This window comes from Trichosurus vulpecula, chromosome 1, assembly GCF_011100635.1.
Source record: "Trichosurus vulpecula isolate mTriVul1 chromosome 1, mTriVul1.pri, whole genome shotgun sequence".
In the NCBI taxonomy this organism is placed as follows: domain Eukaryota; kingdom Metazoa; phylum Chordata; class Mammalia; order Diprotodontia; family Phalangeridae; genus Trichosurus; species Trichosurus vulpecula.
The window spans coordinates 392,755,059-392,779,956 of NC_050573.1; the positions used below are offsets into that span (position 1 = coordinate 392,755,059).

The 24,898-nt window shown below is 37.0% G+C and overlaps 1 protein-coding gene across 4 annotated transcripts in view; it reads right to left on the reverse strand.

The window, feature by feature from the left end:
• ATP8B1 (ATPase phospholipid transporting 8B1) overlaps positions 1-24,898 on the reverse strand; it is a 134,896-nt gene that overhangs the window by 81,672 nt on the left and 28,326 nt on the right. For 3 of the 4 annotated variants that reach the window (XM_036761131.1, XM_036761153.1, XM_036761145.1), the window contains exon 2: positions 696-901. In XM_036761131.1, the coding sequence (XP_036617026.1) occupies positions 696-876 (181 nt within the window). In that variant the 5' untranslated portion in view covers positions 877-901. The remainder of the gene's footprint in view (positions 1-695; positions 902-24,898) is intronic. The other variant, XM_036761138.1, reaches the window with a different exon arrangement.

Below are 24,898 nucleotides of genomic sequence, written 5' to 3' on the forward strand. Positions count from 1 at the left end.
TAGGAACTGGACCCTATGATTTCATTGGATAAGCAACCCTTAGATAAGCATGAAAAATAACCACGAGACCTTATAAATCTATGGGCAGAAAACAGATGAAGGGTAAACAGAGCAAATCAGACATCTTTGTCATTATTTTGTCTATCTATATAATTTTTCCTTTGGCAAAAAGTAAGCAGTTTCAAATTCAATGTTTTACATCTGACTCTATTCTTCATTTTGTGGGATTTGGTTACTTTGGCTGAGATTACTTGGCTCATGAATAAAAATGATTTGACATTTTTAAACTGCTTACCCAGATCCCAATATTCCTGTATTACTAGTAAATACAGACTAGTATTCTCCAGAGGACCAATTTGTGTCCTTAAATTCCTCTAACCATTATCAATCAATCGATAAACATTTATTAAGTGCCTTCTATGTACTGAGGACTGTGCTAAGTGCTAGGCATACAAAAAGAGGCAAAAAAACAAAAAAAACAAACCCAGTCCTGCCCTCAAGGAGTTTACAATCTAATGGTCAAAAGAGGTCTCTAGAGCGGGCAGAAGGAAGGGGAAAATGGCCATTGCAAATGTAGGCTGGACTGGATGGACTTTTTGTAAGTCCTGAGTGTAGCTGGAATGGGGGAGGCACTATTAAAAAGTTTACAACTTTTACCCATGCTTTGGGCAATCCTCATACCCTCGTGTTGTTACCTCTTCTGATTGTCTCTCGATTTTCCTCTGCTTCTCTGTTGACTCGGTTTTGCTCTGGTTCAACCGAAGGTTCTTGATCTTCAAGTTCATCCTCTGTTTCATCATCACTGTAGGGAACGACTTCATCATTGGGCTGAGAGTCCTCCTCAATTGTAGTTTCTGAGTCTCTTTCCCTATTCATTCTGCTGGCAATCAGGAACTACCTACTTTTTAAAAAAAAGGAAAGGAAAAATAAGAAAACTAAGAGGGTGGTATTACTGTTGCTCAGTTTGTAGTTAACTCTAGCTCTGTCCACCTCACTTCCATTATAATAGCCTGTCCTTCTCAAATTCTAGTAAATATCACTCAAGCAAAGGTTCAAATTTACACAAAAATAAGAATAAAAAGCAATTCCTTGTTTACATCTACTAATTTTTTTATGATAAAGAGGTTAATGAGCTTAGTCTATAATTTAGGGGAGTAAAAATATTTTAAATAAAAGAATGAAAGCTGTATTGTATCAAAGTTATGTGTTTGAAATCAATTCTCTCCCCACCCCACTCCTACCTCTGACACTCTCTATCGCCATTCTAACATCCTCTTCTCTCTACCTTTGAATCTTTCAAATTTATGATTACATGTACACTTATACTACAATCTACCTGTACACAAATATAGAGAGCATCTTTAAATGAATTCCTCTATTTTGATGTATAGAATGATTTTATACACATATACATACACATGCATATATGTTGTGTATACACACACATATTTGTGTCAAATGGTAGCCATCTCAGGGCTGGGGGAAGGGAGTGAAGAAAAAATAAATTAATTTACATGGTAACTTTATTATATATTTAAAAGGAATAACAAGTTGTATTACAATAGATTTGCAGTTTCATGTGCAATCATCTTTTTCTACTATATTATGGAAATGCTTGTTTTATTTCATAAATCAAAAATAAAATAAATAAAATTTTTTAAAAATCCTTTTTGTAACAGTCTTTAGACTATGAAAGAATAAAAAAAAGACTGTCATTATTTACCTATGTTACATAGCCAGTTAAATCAACATGACTTACTAAGGTGATCACAGATCCATCATATTTTTGCTATAATTTGGTTATCTGTACTCAACTGCAAACTCATTTGATAAGGAGCACTGTCAAATCCTGAGTTTTGTTCAGACATTTAAATTCAACATGAAAGTGATGCAAGTATATCTAGGCATGAGTCTTTTAAAAGGTTTGTTATCTGTCTTGTCCATGCTTTTAAACATTTTTGTTCTTCTGAGTAACAACAATAAATGACATGCATATAGTGTTTCATAAACAAGTTATCTCATCTGAGTCTCATAACAATTCGGTGAGCTAGGATACTGCAGTTATTTTCTGGTCCAGACCAGCCTGGAAATGAACTTTAAAAATATCATGAGAACCAACAAAACTAAGACTCCAACAATGTAAATGGAAGCAACAACCACAATGATCAAATGCAACAGAACTTTGCGGAATTATAATGACCAAGATCAGCTGTGGAGGGGATAGGAGAAAATGCACCTCCCTTCCTTTTTGATAAGACGAGTGACTATGGACATGGAACATCATAGAGAATGTCAGATTTAGATGATGGGAAACTACATTTTTTCCTCTTAATTTATTGTTATATTGGGATGACTTTTTGGGTAGGGGAAGGAGGAGAGAAATTCAGGAAGATGCTAAATGAAATAATTGAACGTATATAAAGTGCTTTACAAACATTAAAGCATTATTTAAATGCTTACAAAATGTTATATATCCAATATTACACACTATATATACTGAAATTCATTTTTTAAAAAATACAAGAGAAAGAAAACATCATCATGTTGTCTGAAAGAACAGGTTGAACCACTGAGAAGTGTAAATTTGGGAGTAGTAGGGTTTTCATGTAGTCACCCAGTTGTGAAGTTATTGTGAGATGAACCATCTATAATTGTTAATATGGGTTATGGCAACATGGAATAGTTGAAAGAGTGATGGATTTGAAGTTGAGAAATTTGAGTTTAAATTGGTGCTGATGGCTATTTTCTGCGAGACCTTGGGTAAGTCACTCAAGCTCTCTGAGCCTCAGTCCCCTCAATGATAAAACGGCCCTTATAATATTGCCATAGCATCTGTCCTTTCCTCATATGTCAGCCCCCTGAACACTATGCCAGGTTTGAGGTCTAATGTGGGTGTGCGTCATCAGTTACTCCATCCGTTAGCTCATGATCCCCCACTACTATGTTTCTTTTACCAGCAAACTAAAGGACACATTATTTAAGGAAAAAAAAAAGAGCTATTTAATTAAACAACATATATAAATGACAAGAAAAATTGCGCTTTATATTCAGGGATATATGCTACCACAGGTAACCATATTATCAATGAGGGGAGAAGAAATTTTCAGGGAGCATACATGACCAGGAAATATGACCTAGGCTCAAATCTTACCACAAACAGTAGCTGTGTGACCTTAGCCAAGTCACTTAATCTCAATGCCTCAGTTTCCCTATTTGTAAAATAAAAGAGTTGCATTGTATGCCTTCAAAAGTCATTTCCAACTCCAAAAATCTCTGCTCTTATGATCTATGTTGCACAGAGTTGCCAAAGTGATTTTCTTGAAGTATAAATGGGACCACATAACCTTCCTACTCAGTAAACTCCAAGGGCTTCCTGTTACCTCCAAAATCAAATAAAAACTCCTCTTTCTGATACTGAATGCTCTTCACAACCTGGGCCCTTCCTAACTTTCATGTTTTATTACACATTTTCCCCTGCCACACACACTATCATATAGCCATCCTGGCTTGTGTACTGTTCTTCACACTTGGCCCCTCTACCATTACAGTGCCTTCCACTGGTTGTCCTCTATGTCTGAAATGCTCACCTGAGAATACCTCATACCTTCTTGACACAACTCAAGCACTTGCTTTGGGATCTTTCCTACATTTCCAAGCTTCTAGTGCTTTCCCCTCCAATGCCATCTCATATCTATTTTACGTCTTTTATCTAATTTATGCTTATGTGTTTGCTCCCTTATTAGAATGTGAATTCCTTCAAGGCAAGAACTCTTTTGTTTGGGTATTTGTAAGCCCAGAACCTAGGACAGTGCCTAGCAGAGCAAGAGCATAATAAAAGCTTGATTAGTCAAAAAAGGCATGAATAAAACTTTTTTTTATTATATTCTATTTTTTCCACTTAATAGCATTCTATTTTTTTCAAATTACATGTACAGATAGTTTTCAATATTCACTTTTACAAGATTTTGAGTTCCAAATTTTTTTTCTCTCCCTCCCCTCCCTCCTCTCCAAGATGGCAAGTAATCTGATATAGGCTATACATGCACAATCATATTAAACATATTTCCACATTAGTCATGTTGTGAAGGAAGATCAGAACAGAAGGGAAAACCACAAGAAAGAAAAAAAAACAAAAGAGAAAATAATATGCTTTGATCTGCATTGTCATTCTTATTTTCCTTCAAGGCTCAGCCACCTCTTCCAGGGAGTCTTCTGTGGTTTTTAGTGCTTTCTTTCACTTCAGTTTTCCTTGTATGATACTTATTTGTATACATATAATACACTGTTTCCTTCCTCCAGGAGATTGTTGCTTTTCATCTTTTGTACTTGAAGAGGACCAATGACATCATGATGTTGGGGTCAGGGTACAGTGTATTCAACTGGCTGATCAGTCCAATATGAGTTCATAAGGTTCTCCCACAGGTTGGGGACAAATAGTCCATTTGAACATTTGGGATGGAGATGTCTCTAGATTTGCACATCTCACATTTCCTTTGTGCTACTGTGATTCTGCTTTGCAGGTAAAGCACAGTGCCTTCTTTGATGGTGGACATGTCTTGCTGGGTAGTCCTGTGCCAATGTCTCCCATATCTCACAACTGATACTGAAGTTCTTCTGAGAGACCTTGGAAGTGTACTTGTGTTGCCTCTTCTGACTCCATGTGAGCACTTGCCTTGTGTGAGTTCTCTGTAAAATAGCCTTTTAGGAAAACCTACATTTGGCATTCAAATAATGTGGGCAGCCCTTCAGAGATGTACTCTTTGCAGTAGAGTTTGAATGCTTGGCGGTTCAGCTCAAGATTGAGGACCTATATCTAGTACCTTATGCCAGGTGATCTTCAGAATCTTCCTAAGACACTTCAAATGGAAGCAATTCAGTTTCCTGGCATGGCGCTGGTAGACTGTCCAGGTTTCACAGGCATACAACAATAATTTGAGTACAACTGTTCTGTAGAGCTTCAGTTTGGTAGGCAGCCCAATACATCTTCTTTACCACACTTTCCTTCAGCCTCTCCCAAATGCTGAGCTGGCCCTGGCAACGTGTGTGTCAACCTCATTACCTATGTAGCAATCCCTGGAAATTATACTGCAAGGGTAAGTGAATTTATCCACAGCATTCAAAATTGCCCCATTTGCTATAACTGATGGTTCCACGTATGGATGGTGCAGTGCTGGTTGGTGGAGAACCTCTGGTTTTTTTGGTGTTGACTGTCAGGACAAAATTAGCACAAGCAGCAGATTTGATCCATATCATTGTATCTCAGCCTCAGAGTAAAACAGCATCAAGGTTAGCTGCTGTACTGATGGCTAACTATTTAACTTGAAAAGGCTACAAGCAAAGACTAAAGTGGAGGGACAGTTGGTGTGTGACCTTTTTGTTTGCAGATGATTTTGCATTGAATGCAACCTCCAATGCCCAGAGGCAGCAGAGTATGGGTCCAGGAGCTTATAAGGCTTTTCAAAGCAAGGTCCTTAGGTTACTACAGCCTATCATACTGCCTTGCACCTAATAGTTTATTTTTTAACCAGACCTATAATTTCATTAGAGGAGAGAGCTCCTGGTGAAGAACTTTCACTATTAATGCATATCAGGAACTTCTTTGCAATTTATAATCCTAGCACAGTTGCCTGGGTCAATGAGAGGTAAAGAATTTGCCTAAGGTCACACAGGCAGACTCTGAAGATCTGCCTCTCCTATTTTTGCCAATTACTCTTTGTTCAGCTTTCTGGAACCAAGAAGAACAGGACTAATTTCTCTTTCACCCTAAAACTATTTATATACAAGGCATTCAAAAAATCTAAGAAAAGCTTTAAATCTTAGTATCTTAAAACTGTATTAAGACTTAGGTTCAGCTCATTTCTTTTTGTTTTTTAGATACATATTGTCACTTGGCATGTTAGCTATTCCAATCAGATTTGAGTCACATGAAATGTGGTGAGCACATAACCTTTGCTTTTATCCAAATCATTCAGAAAAATGTTTGACAGCACAAGGCCAAATACAGATGCATGGGGCATTCCACTTACAGCTCTATTCCCCCACCCCTTTCACTGACATCCACCATTTAATATTTACTCTTTGGGTCTGGCCACTGGCCCACTCTCTAGTATGACCACAAGGAACTTCATCTTGTTTACTTTCATTCCATTTTCCACTTTTATCTTTACTTTCTCTTGCAACCCTTTAATGAAAACATTAACAAAAGAATAACCCTAAATCAGACTCCTAGCAAGCAAACCAGAGAATATGAAAAAGGACATACAAACAAACTTGAGGCAGCTAGGTGGTATACGGGATAAAGCACTCAGGAAGACCTGAGTTCAAATGTGGCCTTAGATATTTATTAGCAGTATGACCCTGAGAAAGTCACTTAATCCTATTTGCCTCAGTTTCTTCTGTAAAATGAGCTGGAGAAGGAAATAGCAGACCATTCCTGTACTGCTGCCAAGAAAACCCCAAAGGGGGTCACAAAGAGTTGGACGTGACTGAAAGACAACATGCAAATAAAATTGAGTTTTAATAGTTTAAACTGCACTAAGCTGTTGAGACAATCTATATTGCATATACACAACTATTTCTCCCTTTTGTTTTAATTTATTTCTGGGTTAGAAAATGTTCACAGATAAAACTGACTCAGGTTGGAAAATGCTATCCACATCCAGAAAGAACTATGGAGTCTGAATGAAGATTGAAGCATATTATTTTCTTTCTTTCTATTTTCTCTTTCTCATGGTTTTCCCCTCTTGTTCTGATTCTTCTTTCACAACATTACTAATGTGGAAATATGTACATGTATAACCTATATCAGATTGCATGTCATTTTGGGAAGGGGGAAACAGAGGGAAGGGGAAAAATTTGGAACTCAAAATCTTATAAAAGTGGATGTTGAAAACTAAAAGTGAATTAAAAAAAGAAAATTTTTTTAAAATTAAGACAAAAGGAGTACTATTTATGACCCATTGGTGACAAAAAAGAGTCAGGCTGGTGAGTCTTGGTTGCGTTCATGAGCTAATCACTATGGATTTCTGGATCAGAAAACTCAGAAACAAAGTGAACAAGAGGGTGTAACATTAGAATAGATACTATCCCCAAACATGAGCTTTTGGGTATTCCCAAAATGTTTTTCTTTCCAAAACATTTATCGTGGTGAGTCACAGCTTAGGACCCACAGTTGGCTTTTATGATAAGAAAAGGGAAAGGAGAAAATAGCATTGCTGTTTTTAAATCCAGACTGCATCTTTCTTTGTGAACAGGTTAAGGACAATGGCCCATTTTAATTCCATTCTTACTACCTCTATAATTATGTTTTCATAGCTCCTGTTATAATCAGGCTTAAGGAACACTATATAGGCATATGTTTTGTAAGTTACACCTAACTGGAAACAAAACCTCTATGATAATAATAATAGCATCTTGCTTCTGACAAGTCTTTCAAGTTGGATTAGTTGTAATGCCAGAAGAATCAGTCTATTGATAGAGGATCAAGGACAACTCTGTAAAAAGAAATACCAACTTGGCCTCAGTGAATAAATGTCAACCTGATGGCTTTCTCTTCTCCCAGAATCTATTTCTAGCTTTGGTCCAGATTTATAGGAAATAAGTACTTTGGTAAAAAGGTGTACTGAGAAAGAAAGGGTGGGGGAAGGGTTCTTTTTTTTTTTCAAGTGAAGAGGGGATGTGGCTCACTCTATGCTCAGGTTGGTAAAGAGCTAGAAATCTCAAAAATAATCAACTGACTACAAAGGCTCAATCAATCAGTTGGCATGCATTAAGCTCCTACTATGTGCCAAGTTTCCTGTTAAATGTTAAGTATACAAAGAAAAGGCAAAAAAACCCAAACTATAACAGGGGAGACAACTATGTACAAACAAGATATAAACAGGATGTAGTGAGGAGTAATCTCAAAGAGGCTACAGGTGGCAGTGGATGGAGCACCGGGCCTGGAATCAGGAAGACTCCTCTTCCTGAGTTCAAATCCGGCCTCAGACGCTAGCTGTATGACCCTGGGCAAGTCACTTAACCCAGTTTTCCTCTGTTTCCTTGTCTGTAAAATGAGCTGGAGAAGGAAATGGCAAACCACTCCAGTATCTTTGTCAAGAAAATGGGGTCATGAAGAGTCAGACAGGATTGAAAAATGACTAATCAACGACAGGTCTCAATGGGAAAGCGTTAAGTTTAAATAGGACTGGGAAGATCTTCTTGAACATGAAGATTTAGCTGAGACTTGATGGAAGCCAGGAAAGCCAAAACAAAGATGTGCATGTATGTGGGCAGGGGAGCAGTTCCTGGCAGGAGGAACAATCAGAGAAAATGCTCAGTCAGAAGATTGAGCATTGTGCATGAGGAAGAGCAAGGAGATATTTTCACTGAATGGTGTATCACATGGAGGGGAGTAAGGTGTAAGAAGGCAGATAAATGACTGAGTATATACATATGAGGGCACAGACAATCGTGTCTTGGAGTGTGTGTTTATCTGTGGTAAATCTCACATCCTTTCCAGTACTTTAACAAATATATCTGTTACGGATCAAAGATCCCTTCCAACTCTAAACCTCTGATCCTAGGATTACAATTTGCCAAGTAAAGGAGGAAAAGTTTACTGCCTCATAATCATTATGGATTGTTATTCAGTCATTTCAGTTGTATCTGACTTTTCATGACCCCATTTGGGATTGTCTCGGCAAAGACACTAGGGTGATTTGCCATGTCTTGCTCAAGCTCATTTTGCACATGAGGAACTAAGGCAAACAGGGTTAAATGACTTGCCCAGGGTCACACTGCTAGGAAAGTATCTGAGGCTGGATTTGAACTCAGGTCTTTCTGACTCCAGGCCCTGGAGCTCTATCCATTGTGCCTCCTAGCTGTCCCTACTGTGCTATGTATATGGATACAAAAAAAAAATGCAAAAGAGAGACACTACTCTCAAGGAGATTACAGTCTAATGAAGAAAACAACATGCAAACAATGCTTCTTCCCACTTCCCTCTGCCATCTCCCCACTAAGAATAGGAAAAAACCTAAAACCTGTTGCAAACATGTACAGTCAAGTAAAATTAATTTGAACACTAATGGAGGTAGGTAGTATATTTCATCATGAGTCCCCTGGAATCATGGCTGGTCATTGTGTGGATAAAAGTTCCTAAATCTTTCAAAGTTGTTCGTCTTTACAATATTGTTGTGGTTGCCATTACAAGTAGTTGAATGGCTGCCTTGTAATCTACTTAGAGTGAAGCTTGGGTGGGAACAGTTTGTCTTCTGAGAGTTTGTAATCCAAGTTGGATAGCACTGTGTGCACTTTGGATATGGAATATAATGGTGATTAAATATCAATTATAGCCCTTTTTCTTTGAGTTTGGTATTGTCCTGAGGGCTAACGATTTGTACTTATGAAAGATAACATAATTTCTTTAAAGAAAAAAAAGGAAAGTAAAAGTTGGTCTCAAGAACATCTGACATATATTTTACATATATGTTATACCTCTATTTGAATTTTTAAATAATAATTTTAATTGTAAAGGTCTGGCAAATGAAGGAGTTTTACTTTATCCTAAAGTCAGTTGTGGATAGATAGGAGAAATGTTCCAAATTGCATTCCAGAAAAGCTGGACTAATTCACAGTTCCACCAACTGTGCACTGGTATGCCTGTCTTCTGAACCTAATAGCCTCCATTTTGCTTTTTTGTCTCTACCATCCTCATCTGAGACAGAACCTCAGAGCTGTTTTAATTTGCATTTCTATTATTAATGATTGGGAACTTTTTTAATATGGCTGTTTATTTACATGTTTTCTTTAAGGAATTTCATATCCAAATACTTCTTTCTTATCACCCCTACCACCATAGCTAATGTTATCAAATCTTTTCAATACCATTTCAACATTTCTCCTATTTTACCATTACCCTAGTCATCAGCTCTGGCCTAGACTACTCTCAAAATCTCCTAATTGACTTTGCTCTATTTATCTCTCCCCACAACAATGCATCTTTCACACAAATGCCTAGTCAATATTCCTAAGGTACAGGCTTGAGGCACTGCTTGACCATGTCCCTTCCTCTGCTCAAGAAGCTTCACTGGTTCTGCACTGACTTTAGGATAAAATAAAACTCTTTCATTTGCCAGACCTTTACAATCTTGTTCTAGCCTATTTTTCTAGGCTGCTTACCTATTATTTGTCCTTATGTCCTGTATGGTCTAGCCAAATTAGCCTACAAGATTCCATTTCTTACCTCCATGCCTTTCTGTAAGCTGACTCTTTGCCTCTTCATACCTGTCCCTTATAACCTCTTACTTCAGATGCCTTCTTATTCTATTCCTGGGGGTCCTTTTTCCATTGATAAGTTGTTCTCACAACCTCCATTTTGGGAAAAGGTACAGAATCAGCCATCTCCGACTCTTTGGAATATGCCACAATGACTCATCTGCTCCTGCAGGGTCCTTCTCCCACTGGTGAGTTCTTCCTAGAACCTTCATTTGGGGAAAGGGCCCAGCCTAGCCTTCCCTTATTCTCTAGACTCAGGTAACTCCTCTCTCTTCTCCCACTTTTCAGCTACCATTTTATATATGTTATCTTCCACTGCTAGAATGTAAACTAGGGGCAGATCCAGCCTTTCTTTTTGTTTGCATTTGCATTTCCCACACTTACCATAGCGCTTAATAAATGCTTGGTTTCGCTTTCTGGTTTTGGGTTTTTTGTTTTGTTTTGCTTTATAATTCCCATAGTTTTGTTTTCATTTTTAAATCAAGATTTTCTTACATGTGGCTTAGATGGGATACAGTATTTTTTATGTGTATCTAGGGTTACTTGTATTCAAAGGTCTACCTGCTATTTGGCCTTTCACAGACACCAATCAGTCATGACTGTTGCTTAATAAATGTTTGTTGACAGACCAACTGCCTCCCTTCAAGGTTCAGATCAAGTTCTTATACAGGATGAAAGGAAGCATAAGAGAACCATTTCCTTCAAGAAGTTTTTTCCTGATTGCTCAAGTAATCATCCATCTATTCATGACAACCTGTATTAATTTTGCATCTATTCTGTTTTCACTTTTCTATGACCATGCTATTTCCTTCTACTAGGACGTAAATTCCTTGAGGGTGAGGCCTGTCATACTTTTACATTACTATGTACAATGCCAGGTATACAAGTGTTTAATAAATGCTGGGTTGTTGATTAGTTGACTCAGCTCTGGTACGTTTGACTTGAACAATCTGCCAATACAGCAACTGAAAGGAGGCAGGCTTGTATTTCTACTTTCTATGTCTCTTTGTGACCCAGAATAAATTCTTTAAGATAAGGCAACTATATAACCTGCAAGGGAAAGAATCCAACTTTATGGGGTATATTTTAAAGATTCATATTGGTATTTACAAAATGAGCCCATTTCATCTCAAAGTATTAAAACAAATAAATGAATTAAATCTGTACAATATCCCATGAGATATGATATTATATTTCCATAAGGAAACTAAAGCACAGATAGAGCATGTAGCCAGAACTAGATTTCCATTGTCTTGGCTTCTAGCCCAGTGGCCTTTCCGTAAACATGTTCAAGCTTTTTGTTAAGTAAATGAAAAGATAACCTATTAATAAACCCTTCTCTCACCTTTCCTACTTATAGGAAGTTCTGTTCTTCCATCACCATCTCCTGTACTCTTCCCATCACCTGTTTTCAAATATTTTTCTCCTTTGTCCCTGTTTTGAAAATGCTCAGTGTATGTTACTAAACTTGCTCCCTTTAAGAAGGAACTGTTTTCCTTTTATTTCTAAAAGACATTGTGCCATTTCATGTCACTTAATTCCAGACATTATAGGGGGAGTAAAAGATGAATATTATAGCATATAAACTAAGCATTTGAGTTTATATGTTGCTTCTTCATCTGTAAAATGAGAAAGTCAGACCAGCTGAAGTCTGCAGTCCCTCCAGGTGGAGGTCTATGATGTTCAATACTACCAGGCATGTGCCCAAAGGAAAGGACATTGCTGGCATTTGCAATTGGGCAATATAATTGTTGCCGAAATTTCCAAGTTTTCCTATTTCTCTACTTTATTATGCAAAAGCAAACCCTTTATCCTATTTTTTGGGGGGGGGAAGAGAAGAGGAGAATTTTCAAATGTTAGAAATGTTTTCAATGAAGAATTTAAGATAATGATAAAAGGCAATTAATACAAATAAGGACAGACTCCTCAAATGAAAAGATTTACTTTATGCCAATCTGAACAAACCTTATATACTAATAGCTGCACTATGGACAAAAGCATTAACAACATTCTTATTTAAATTCCAAGGGGAAAAAAATCAGTCACGAAGAATTGAATTCTTCAGGAAATTTATCTTCAACATATGCATGATCCCACTCAGTCCCATGAGCACCCTCAAAAAGGAGTGGGCTTTGGGCTTTTAAATGTTTGGTTGATTGGTTGACTCAGATCAGATAGATATATTTCATTTGAATGGTCCACCAATACAACAACTGAAAGCAGGGAGGTTTTTACTTCTACTTTTCATGTCTCTCTCTCTCTCTCTCTCTCTCTCTGACCTTGGACAAGTCATTTAAGATAAAGCAACTGTAAAACCTTCAAGGGAAAGAATCTATCCTAAAAGGAACACAGAACAATTTAACCTATCATCCTTTTCCTTTCTTGAAAAACTGTCCTAGGAAAATTCCGAGGCTTCAATCTAACGATTTTTCTGCTTTGATGTTTTTTCCCCTACTTGTTACCTCCCAAATCAAGATTCACTTTTCCTTAAAAGCTAATTCCCTCTTCTTTATACCACAGATAACAGTTTAGCTTCCTTAAAACAACTGGGTTCTTTTAACAAACTCAGGAAAGGGCACATTTCCTCAAAAAGTCAGAATTTATAACACTCAATTGTGTACGTGGAAGGGGCAGGGCTGGGGAGAGGGTTGACTGGAAAATTATCCTAAAATAACTTTGATTGGGTTTAAAGGCAGGTTATAGAATTCAGAGATGATTTACCATGTAAATATTCTTTCCTCTAGAGTTATAAGGGATATTAATCCCTCCACTTCCTTATCTTACAGGAGAAAAAATTAAGGTCCCAAGTAGTAAAATGACTTGCCTGAGATGACATAGGTCTGGGTCAGTGCTAAAGCTGGGACTTTGAACTCAAAGGTCTGACTCCAAATCCAGTGTTCTTCTCACTGTACCACACTGCCTTCTTAATTTCAAAATAGGGTAGTATTGCCTAAGTACTGGAGCATTTTAGATGACTATTGATAGCTTTAATTTCTTCCTCTGAAAATTGCCTATCTGTATCCCTTGACCATTTATCAGTTGGAGAATGTCTCCTATTTTTATAAATTTGGCCGAATTCTCTATATATTTGAAAAATGAAACTTTTATCAGAGAAACTTGCTGTAATCTGCCCTCTCCATTTCCTTCTTTTCTTCTATTTTCGACTGTGTTGATCTTGTTTGTGCAAAAAATTTTAACTTAATGTAATCAAATTCATCCACTTTACCTCCCATGAATCTCTTCGTCTCTTGTTTGGTTATAGAGTCTTCCCTTATCTGTTGATATGACAAATAATTTCTCCCAGGCCTCTCTAATTTGCTTATATCACCCCTTATATCTAAATCATGTACCCACTTTGAAACGTTAGTCTATGCCTACTTTCTGCCAGACTACTTCCTAGATTTCCCAGCAGTTTTGTCAAATAATGAGTTCTTGCCCCAATAACTGGGATCTTTGGGTTTAATCAAACCTAAACTAGGCTGCTGTGTTCATTGCCTCTGTAAATTGTGTACCTGATCTATTCCACTGATTAACCACTCTATTTCTTATCCAGCACCAGATTGTTTTGATGATTGGCACTTTGTATTATAGTTTGAGATCTGAGACTGCTAGGCCCCTTCCTTCATATTCCCCCCGCCCCCACCATATTACCCTGATAGTCTTGACCTTTTGTTCCTCCAGATGAATTTTGTTATTATTTTTACTAGCTCTGTAAAGTAATTCTTTGGTAGTTTGATTATTATGGCACTGTCTACCCTGCATTTTAAAGAGAATCTAGTAATAGTTTGCTACCTTTCAAAAAAAAAGATAAGACTACATATTGAAGGTTTTATCCAGCTCTTAAGAGTCAACCCTTTAGTCTCTTTCAGGAAATATACAATAGCATACACAAAGTGAGTAGATTAGGGAACAGAGAAAATCTAGCTTGACACTTTAGATTTTAAAATTACACTTTATTAGTACTAAATTAATAATCTGACATTACTAGAAATATTTGAAGTGCCATTGGCAACCAGTGTTAAGCCTTCACATTTATCTTCATTTACTGAATCATTGATAAAGAGAGGAATGCCTAGATGGTGACCTATTGGTGTGTAGTACTCAGGAAAATGTCACCTTAGTAGTGAGAGGACATTAAATATTTTACTATAGTAGCTGCTCAGAACAAAGCAACGTGGTATGTATCCATTACCAACCTGTTCTCAGATGTGCTGAGTAAAGGATAAACTTCTCACAGCCTCCATAATGTTTTTCTAAATGTCTGCCTACAAAAGTTACTTTCTAGACAGTGTCATACAATGAGGAACAAACCCTGGATTTTGCAGAATCATTAAAGTGTTAAACTCAGAAAAAGAAACCTTATTTACACCTGACACCTACGTCACAATATACTCTTTGTATCTTGCCAAGAGAGATACTCCATACGGGACGGTCAAAAATAGACTCCAGTTGTTTATCAACAAGTGAGTAAAAGCGCATTTGTGTACATGGAGAGCTCAATGTAGTTTTATGTTCAAATATACAAACACATTGCAAGCACACCTGATCCTTTCATGGTTCTATTTACTTCTTATAGCCTAAATATTATACTTATATATATATATAAGTACTATAACACTTAGGGGGAAAGTTGCAGATACCATAGCCTGAACTTTCAACATTTTCTCCTTTCTTCCCTCATAGAAAGCACTCTTTTTGATAGCGTAAGCCCTTTATACTTCTCACAATTTCCTATTAACTGATCATTCGGGAATCTAATAATTGCTTATCATCTTGTATCCCCCAGAACAACCTCTCCTCCCCGTACAATTCCCCAATGGGCTCCAGACCACCAGCAGGGCACCACAAAGGAATGGATGTGTGAGCCTTTTCCAGGCAGGAGTTGTGCTCCAAAATTACTTTCATAACTACAAATGGTGTGGGATTCTTAGACTACAAAAGCTTGCTTAACCTAACTATGCTTTAAGATAAAACTTGCTATTTATATTTCATTTTACAATTTATAAAATATCTTCAGGTGCATTGCCCTATTTCATAATAATAGCTAGCATTCATATAGCACCTTAAGGTTTGCAAAGAAGTCTATAAGTAGTATTTCATTTTATCCTTACAACAACTCTGGGAGGTAGATACTATTGTCATCCCCAGTTGTTGGGTTTTTTTTTAGTCTTTTTTCAGTCATGTCCAACTCTTCATGACCCCATTTGAGATTTTCTTGCAAAGATACTGGAGTGGTTTGCCATTTCCTTCTCTAGATCATTTTTGAACAGTATGAAGTGACTTACCCAGAGTCACACAGCTAGCATATATCTGAGGCCAAATTTGAACTCATGAAGATGAGTCTTTCTGACTCCAGGCCTAGTGCTCTCTATATATTCTAAGCCATCTAGATGTTTGTACAATAGTAGAGGCCTCATCCTCAAAATAACGCAGTAAAGGAGAAAGGAATAGACAAGTATGTAAGGTATCCTTACCTTTATTTTATAGAAATTGAGGGCCAAAGGAAGTCTAATGCTCTTTCCACTAAACCATACTCTCTTTTTTAGTAAAATAAAATACTATACATGGAATGGGCAGGTAGGTGTCACAGTGAATAGAGTGCCAGGCCTGGAGTCAGGAAAACCTGAGTTCAAATCTAGCCTCAGACACTTAATAACCATATAACCCTGCTCCATTAGGAGAGGGGACGGTGGCCTGCATACTTCAATATAGCAGTAACCTCCCTCTGCACATCAGCACACTTTTATATCTGCTTAAGAGAAGTCTGTCACTTTAAGTCAATCTCTTCCCATATGAGGAACAATGAGCAGTCCATAAGATCATAGATTTAGAGCTGGAAGGAGACTTTAAGATCATTTGGTCCAACCATATCAATTTGCAGGTGAAGGAAACTGAGGCATCTCAGAGGGTAAGTGATTTGTTATCCCATTCGATCCTCACCACCAGAGATGAGAAAACTTGGGTTGAAAGAGGTGACGTGATTGGCCCAGAATCACCTAGTCAGTAAGTAGCTGAGATGGGATTTGAATAACGGTTTTCCGGACTCCAACAATCTTTCCACTACCACACCTGGCCCTGAGTTGCCCATTTATCAATTACAAAAGCTGTATACGTCCTTCCACCTTGTTCTCAGATTCCTCATTTATAAAAAGGAGATAATACATCTTCCACAGTAAAAGTATTATTATGATGAAAGTACTCTCTAAATCATAAAATATCGTTATGCTATAGTAGCATATAAAGGAATTATCATTATGCTATAGTAGTACATAAAAAGAAATGCCAAAATAATAGCCAAATACTTTAAAAGAAATAGGCATAATCTATACAGTCCTCACTGTATGATTCTAATTGCACTTTGTTCCGTCCAGAAATACTAGTAAAGATATTAAAAGTAAGTGTATAACTAAAAGAAGAGTATTTTGATTCCAAGACTTTTTGCTCTCTGGGATTGATAACCTCTCAACTCTTTAATTAGGAAAGATGGGAGAGACCCACCTGATCTTTAAGGTCACAGGGTTCTGAAGCTTTTCCCAAGGTAGATAGAACTTTTCCTATCTATAGACACAGCTGTCAGGGAGTCATTTGTATATGATTTCTATGTGAATAGATTATACAGTCAGTCTATTCTCAGATCAAGTAAATTGCCAAGTTAAATGCAGCTGTCCTGAAGGCTATAATTAGAAGCAAGAAGCAGGTTGAGCAGAGAGGCACAAGTTTAGGGGCCAGTTCTAGTCCTAATCTTACTACTAATCACAGGAACTTGCAACAAGCACTTAACTACTGTGGGCTTCAGTTTCCTTGTGTGTAAGATAAGGGATTTAGATTAGGTCACCTTTGAGGTCCTCCTTACCAAATGTAAAGTTATTGAATAGGATATCACAGTGGAGATAGAACGCTGGAAATGGAATCAGAAAGATATAAGTTTGAACCCTATCTCTGACACGTATTAGCTTCAAGATAGATACTAGGCAAGTGACTGACCTCTCAGCCTCAGTTTTCTGAACTATAACATCAGGATAATGATAGCACTTAGCTCACAGGGTTGTGGTAAGAATCAAATGAAATAATAGTCAAAGCATTTTGCAAAATATAAAGTGCTAGTTATTGTTTCTTTTCAGACACCCACTATAAATGATTTAATGCCAGAAATCTAAAGAAAAAAATGTGTATATGTGCATATATGCATATACGCACATATGTGTTTTTGTATACACACACACAACAGCTAGGTGGCTCAGTGATAGAGCACTGGGCCTGGAGTCAGGAAGACTGAGTTCAAATCTGACCTCAGACACTTACTAGCTATGTTACCCTGGGCAAGTCACTTAACCCTTATTTGCATCTGTTCCTTGTCAGTAAAATGGGGACACACTGAGGAAGGAAATGGCAAAGCACTCTATTATCTTCGCCAAGAGTCAGACACAACTGAATAACTGTACACACACACACACACACACACACACACACACACACACAAATAAGAACAGAGCTTAGAAAAAAAATTCCTTGGAAGACTTTTACAAGTTGCAGTTGGGAAAACTTTTCTTGAATATTCTTGTTCTCCAACTTAAAGGTGGGGGAAAGGATTATCTTTTTCTCATTGATGCTTCAGACAGAGAAAAGACATCAAATTCAGCAGAACCAAACCAAATGGATTGTTCTGCACTATAAGTGCCAAAAACCAATTCTTTGTTTATTGATTTTCCATTGATGGTACTCACCATGTCCTCCACAAGGACATTTTGAGCCAACTAAAAATTCTCCTAAAAGTTTCTAAAATATTTCCTCTAATAATTTAATGCTCTTCTCCCCAAAAGTGATATATGAGATCTCATAGGCTCTCTATTCCAAACCCCTCATTTTAGAGAGGAGGAAATTGAGACCCAGAGGTTGTGCCCAAAGTCACACAGGTAGTAAGTTCCTTAGAAATGAAAAACAATTGTAGTGCAATATCAAACACTGAGAAAAAAAAATGAATGGTCGTTTACTGCAACAGTAGGCAGTACATGGCCTTAAAGTTGGCCTTAAAGTCTGGAAGACCAGGGTTCAAGTCCTGCCTCCTATACATACTTGCTGGTGTGACCATGAACACATGCATCTTAGTGTTCTAGATAGCCATCAAAGATGGCATAGAGGGCAGCTACCTGCATTGACAAAGGGCATTTCCTTACCTGGGAACTCTTCATACCAATGCAATTGAGAGGTTCAGTCCCTACCCCGTCCCTATGGTAACAGCTTTTAAAAGCAGACATTTTAAAAAGAAAAGGGAGGCTAGTCTACTGGCCTTACTAAGCTTAATTTTTTTCTCTTTAACTGAAGAAAAAGACTTACACTAACCACTTCAGAGAATTTAGGTTTTTTATAGCTAACAATTTCCTGAAGAATAGATTACCAAACTCTAAAAGAGATTATCCAGGGAATATGTGAATTTTCCTTCTTGAGTGGGTTTAACTATTAAGGCTAGATGACCAATGGTCTGGGATGATTTATTCCTGTCTCAAGAATGGGATGAAGAGGGGATATCCTCTCTGGACCAGTGATTAGCTAATTACAACAGACACAAAGCTCTATTTTCTAAAAAATTCAACCATTCCCAAATTTAGAATCTCAAAGATATGACTGAGATTTCTCTGCAGTCATAAGAGAAAATGCAAACAAACCATATGACACCCTCTGAATTCATTGTCGATCAGAATGGAATTTTATGTGGGAAGGGAAGAGATTTCAAGATCCAATCCTTTCATTTTAAAAATAATGAAACTGAGGCCTATTGGGGATCTCTGAAGTTCTATGGCTCTTTTATCTGGGTTGTATAGCTAATTAATACCAGTGCTATGATCAAAGCTCATTCAGGCTAAATACTTGTGCTTAGCACAGCGCCTGACACATAGTAGGTGCTTAATAAATGTTTGTTGACTGATTCAAGTCTCTTGACTTTGGAACCCAATGTATTCCTATCAATTTATGTCATTATTAAACTTTTTAAGCAAGGCCATTATAAAGTTACATATTAATTTCTAAAATGTATGCTAACTAGGAATTCTGTTGACTCTACATTTTTTTAAAAATTGTCTGAATATAATAGGCACTGAATATTCATTAATTGAATAAACTAAAATGTTTGACATTTGAAGACTTTTCCTTAGCTTTCAGAATCATTGAAAATAAAATAGTGTATAAGAAATTTGTAACTTCTCTTCTTAAGCTTAATTTTTTTCTCTTTAACTGAAGAAAAAGACTTATACTAACCACTTCAGGGAATTTAGGTTTTTTGTAGCTAATAATTTCCTGAAGGATAGATTACCAAACTCTAAAAGAGATTATCCAGGGAATATGTGAATTTTCCTTCTTGAGTGGGTTTAACTATTAAGGCTAGATGACCAATGGTCTGGGATGATTTATTCCTGTCTCAAGAATGGGATGAAGAGGGGATATCCTTTCTGAACCACTGATTAGCTAATTACAACAGACACAAAGCTCTATTTTTTAAGAAATTCAACCATTCCCAAAGTTAAAAGCTGTCAGAAATAAGACTGTTCTTTAAAGGTTATATCAAGGGGGAGACAATTGGGCCTGCTATGCCCTGACTTCTTCAATATGCTACATTAAAATGAGAACTCAAAACAATCTAAACTAACTGATAAGCAGCAGCATATGGAGCTACTATAATATGTGCCATTTCTTGCACCTGCACATCCAAATTGGAAGGATCCTGGAAACAACTTTGTGAAAGAACTAGGCAAATAAACCAAAGCATTTCTTTAGGTTGCAGAAAACAGCCCAATGACTATAATTTCCTTAGATTTCAATTCCTTTTTTGTTGTTATTGTTCAGTCACATTTCAGTCACGTCCAACTCTTCATGACCCCATTTGGGGTTTCCTTGGAAAAGATATTGCAGTGGTTTGCCATTTCCTTCTCCAGCTCATTTTACAGATGAAGAAACTGAGGCAAAGAGCTAAGTACTTGTCCAGGGTCACATAGCTAGCAGTGTTTGAGGTCAGATTTGAATTCAGGTCTTCCTGACTCCAGGCCTGGTGCTCTATCCACTAAACCACTTAGCTGCTTCAATCCCTTCCTTAGCTCATGAAGACAATCTTCCAGGGAGTGGAAAAGGATTATACATCCCAGGTAGATTGAAATGCTAAATCGTTAAATCAAATAAGCCAAAAGTTTAAACCTTTTAATCTCTCTGTGGTTAGATCATCTGCATCATTGGTCTTGGCTCTAACTCTTAAGACTAAAATCAAGGCAAGAGATAGTACAAGTTTGTAGCAATACACCTAAAAGTCATACAGTAGAATTGGAAATTAATACTTTTCAGCATTAATATTTTGTTTTAAACTTAGAATTACATCTAAATGAGAATTATAAGTGCCTTCAATCAATCAACAAGCATTTATTAAGAGGCTGTTATGTGCCAAGCACTGTAAATTCTCTATATATCCATTTCCTCCAAGTCAAAACACAGAAACCATGGCTAACGTCGGTCTTGAACAAAAATCCAAAGGTCTAGATGGTCATATTAAATTATAGGAGCACTGTAGAAATTGCAGAAGCCTGAGTGGAAACTCAACAAAAAAATGCATGCACACACACACACACACACACACACGCACATATCCCCTTCACTGAAGACCCTTCTAGTGCTAGCCTTTAGTGAAAATAGGTACATAGCAAATGGATGATAGGCTGGCCTGGCTGTGCTGACTCTGGGTGCCTATGAGGATTAAAGATGAACTTTCATTTAGGAAATAATCCTGTATATAACATGTCCCATCCCCAAAGTGTGGTAGATTGAATTAAATAAGAGCTAGCTTTGTGTCTAGGCTCACTCATGATCATAGTATCACCAGAAGAGAAGATATTTTAAACATGCTGCTTCTATAGCAGCATCCTCTGGCAATATATCCTAACCGTTAGTAAGTTAGTAGAAACTGTTAATTTACTGTTGGGCAATCTTTCTACCAAACCTAATCCAGCATTGCAGCCCTCTTCCCTTCTTGTCTGCCCTCAGGGAAATCCAGATTGTAATCTGTCTGGATCCTCTATAGGAAATGTCCTTCATATACTTGAAGGACTGTCATAAAAATCTTTCCTCAGTCTTCTCTCATTCTAGGCTAAATAAAACTAATCCTCACACCCTGCCCTCACCCCCCCCCCCAATCTTTCTGAGTGAACAAGGGTTTTTAACGTTCACACACACACACACACACACACACACACATACACTTCAAAAGTCAAGACTTCAAGGGCTCAGAAAAACAAATTTCAAGCTGATAATAATCAGGACAAGCAAGGGAGTGAATTGGAAGCTCCTTATGGTGTCAAGCTAGGAAAAAGAAACTTTGGGAGGGAATGAATATAAGTAAAGAGTCACAGATGGCACCAAAAGCACCATCTCTACCTAGATGGAGAACAAAGATGAGAACGAACAGTTTAACATCAAGCCTCTCAGGTAACTGGAAGGCTGCATACCAAGGCAAACCAGATAGATACAGCTAGGATACATATTATCTGCTGGTCTATGTAGTGATGCTTCAACTCCTAATAGAGCAGAGAGAAAGTGGGTTTAAGGGCAGTCAGAAAATGTTAAGGATGTTTTTACAAGGAAGCAACTGTTGCCTTTGGGACCATAATTGATTTGTATCTACATTCCCTCATTCAGCAAATTGGTGTGCTCAGCAATTATTATGTATTAGTGGTCTGAAGTCCCTAAATTTCCTGTATTGGCAGCTTTCAAGAAAGCTATTTAATGAACTACTTTGTAATTTTTAGTGTTTTAAGGAACTCTTATTTCAGATACTAAATACAGAATTCTTGTTTTAGTTATGAAATGTATTATCTCTCTGATTTGTTCAGTTGATTCATGATTGCAAAGTATTTGTTAGAGTTCCTTCTGTTTCAAATATTGTTGTAGTCATTGGCACTTGCAATCAATAGGTTGATTAAAACGTATCTGGTTTTAAAATGTTCTAATAATACTGTATAAGGTAAGTAACTTTGCTGCTGATGTTTCAGCCCTGCTCAAGGACAACCAGCAAAAAAACTACATTCAGGAAGGGAAGATTTTGCATAGCAATTCAGATAAATACCTGCTATGCAAATAGCAGACTATTTTTTCACTATGAAAGAGGCAAAGCCAAAGAGCCCCAAATTCCCACCATATTCTCTTTCTGTAAACAAACATATACAACATTCATTATTCAATACTATCTTTCACCAACTCAATTTATGTCAACCTATCTACCATCTCAGTCTGAAAAAAGAGGTTTCTAAATATCCCATGGGGTTTTTCCAAAGTCAAACTCATAATTCTGATATTAGAGATTAATGTTTTACAACAGTTTAAATTAATCATATGGTACAAGACAAAGTGCAATTATAAAGCTCATTGGTTGACAATTCATAGGAAGAGAAATATAGTTCCTTTCATGAAAAACATGCAATGATAGCTAAAAAGTCAAGAAATATTTCTAATGTAAGTATGCTATTTAAAAAAAATTGATTTTGACCATGCTCATCCCACATTTTAGCATCATGAACATTTATTGACATCATTTCTAAGTATCAAATCACCGAGGTAAGGCATACTTATGATATCAACACTAATTGAAAATAAATTGTTCAAAGCATCACATAGTATAGAAAGTTATTTGTCAAAAAACCTGACTCTCATATTTTTCCTAATTGCTTTCTCTAAATATTTTCCATTAATCTAAATAAAGCTACTCTGAACACATCTGTTTGCTATGTCATGTTTAATATATCACCAATTCAAAGCAAACACAGACACTGAAAGGTCAACAGGAAAATAAAATTGGTACAAGAGTTTGGAAAACTATTTTCAGCCACCAAATACATACATGGAAGTTTCTTAATTAAACAAATGAGCATTTTAGGATGAGAAATGTATTTAGAAGACCAGTATTTTGTGCTGTTAATAGAACTGCTTTTAAATAACATCATCTGAGTGATCCTCTTTAAATGTGGGTATGTAGAGACTTTTCCTAATACCTGGTGTTCTCACCAAAAAGAGGTCCCTATATTTAGAGATGCCCAGGATTTCACTACTTTAAAGATATCTAATTGTTCAGTGAAGTGGTTATTCTCTGACCTGAATTTCAATTGCTTTATAATGAAGTAGAAGGATTTTTTGAGAATTATTGGGTTTATTACAGTAGCCAATGTGGTGCTAAGCATCTCTGGACTTTAGTCCTTACACAACAGTTTATTTCTAATCCATCCAGTTTTTTGAGTGGAACCTATCAAAGCTCCTCAGCTGGCATATTTTTTGAGAACCCCATGTAACTTCCAAGGTATGCAGAGGTAAGACGAGACTGGTTTTACTGGAACCACTTCAGTGTGTCTTATTGTACAGAAAAGACAATTTAAAAAATTTAGATGAGGGGATATCTTTCCCAATACAAAGTATTTCTTTTAACCAACAGTCCTTTTTCCCTCCTACCAGTTTTACTTAAAACACAAATATGTCTTTCTTTGTAATGACTAATGGTTAAAATAATGCTGAACATGAATGATTCAGATGCAAATTAATAATATAAGTGTTTCAAATATGATGCAAACAAAAAATGAAAAGAATAAAATAGTTATTTACAAAAGGTATTAGAGATTTCTGTGCAGATCTCAAGAATGAATTGGGGAAGGGGCAGGGGGAGGCAGCAATCAGTAATGGAGCCAGAACATTCCATGCTTGGCCTTGGGGAAGGTTCCTCATACAACAAATGCTTTCAATTGCAGAGAGAGGAGTGGGGATTGTGTTTAGATTTCTTTACTTTTAACCACCTAGAAAGGAAGCCAAATAAGCTACTGATTTTCATGTGTGAACTATAGCAAAAGCTGAACCCTAGCGTAACAGGACTGTTGAGATGCTTTGCAGGTGTATTGTGTACCTTCCATCTTTGTAGATGGCTTTTCGTACTACTTCCAACAGTTCTGTTTCAGTGTTCTTTCCATTCTCTGATCATCACATCAGGAAAAGAATGTCTATGAGTGCTAAACCATATATATTTAGCTCTCTCTCTCTACACACACACACACACACACACTTATTATTTTTCCCCCAAAGAGGTAATATCCCTTAATAGAGTGTGCTCCAAAGCAGAAAGAACAGAGAGTTGGAACCTAGCATCAAGAGGCAGTTGAACAAAGTTGTTAGCATGAATCCTAAAAAATGAATCAGGAAGATTTTTAAAATAGAAGTTTTGGTTCCCTAATGTGACCAAGAGCCTAACTTTGTTAGAATTGTCATGTTAAAATGAAGAATACCATTCTCTTTCTTCTCCTGGGGGGAAAATCATTTTCAAAGTTCTATTCTCCTGTCACCCTGGAATGCAGAACAGATCTAAGGAACCTAGGTTCACACTCATTTCTGATTCCCCACCCCCACCCTACCCCAAGCACTCTACTATTGACCTCATCAGTTTCACTGATACTTGGTGAGATGGCTCTAGAATGGTATATACCTTAGTCCAAAAGGAATAAGGCTTACCAGAGCAATGATTTTGTTCCAAAAGGAACAGAATCAATAAAAGGGAAGAGTATTACATGACATTACACTGTATATTAAGAATTATTAATGGGGCAGCTAAGTGGCACAGTAGATAGAGCAGCAGTCC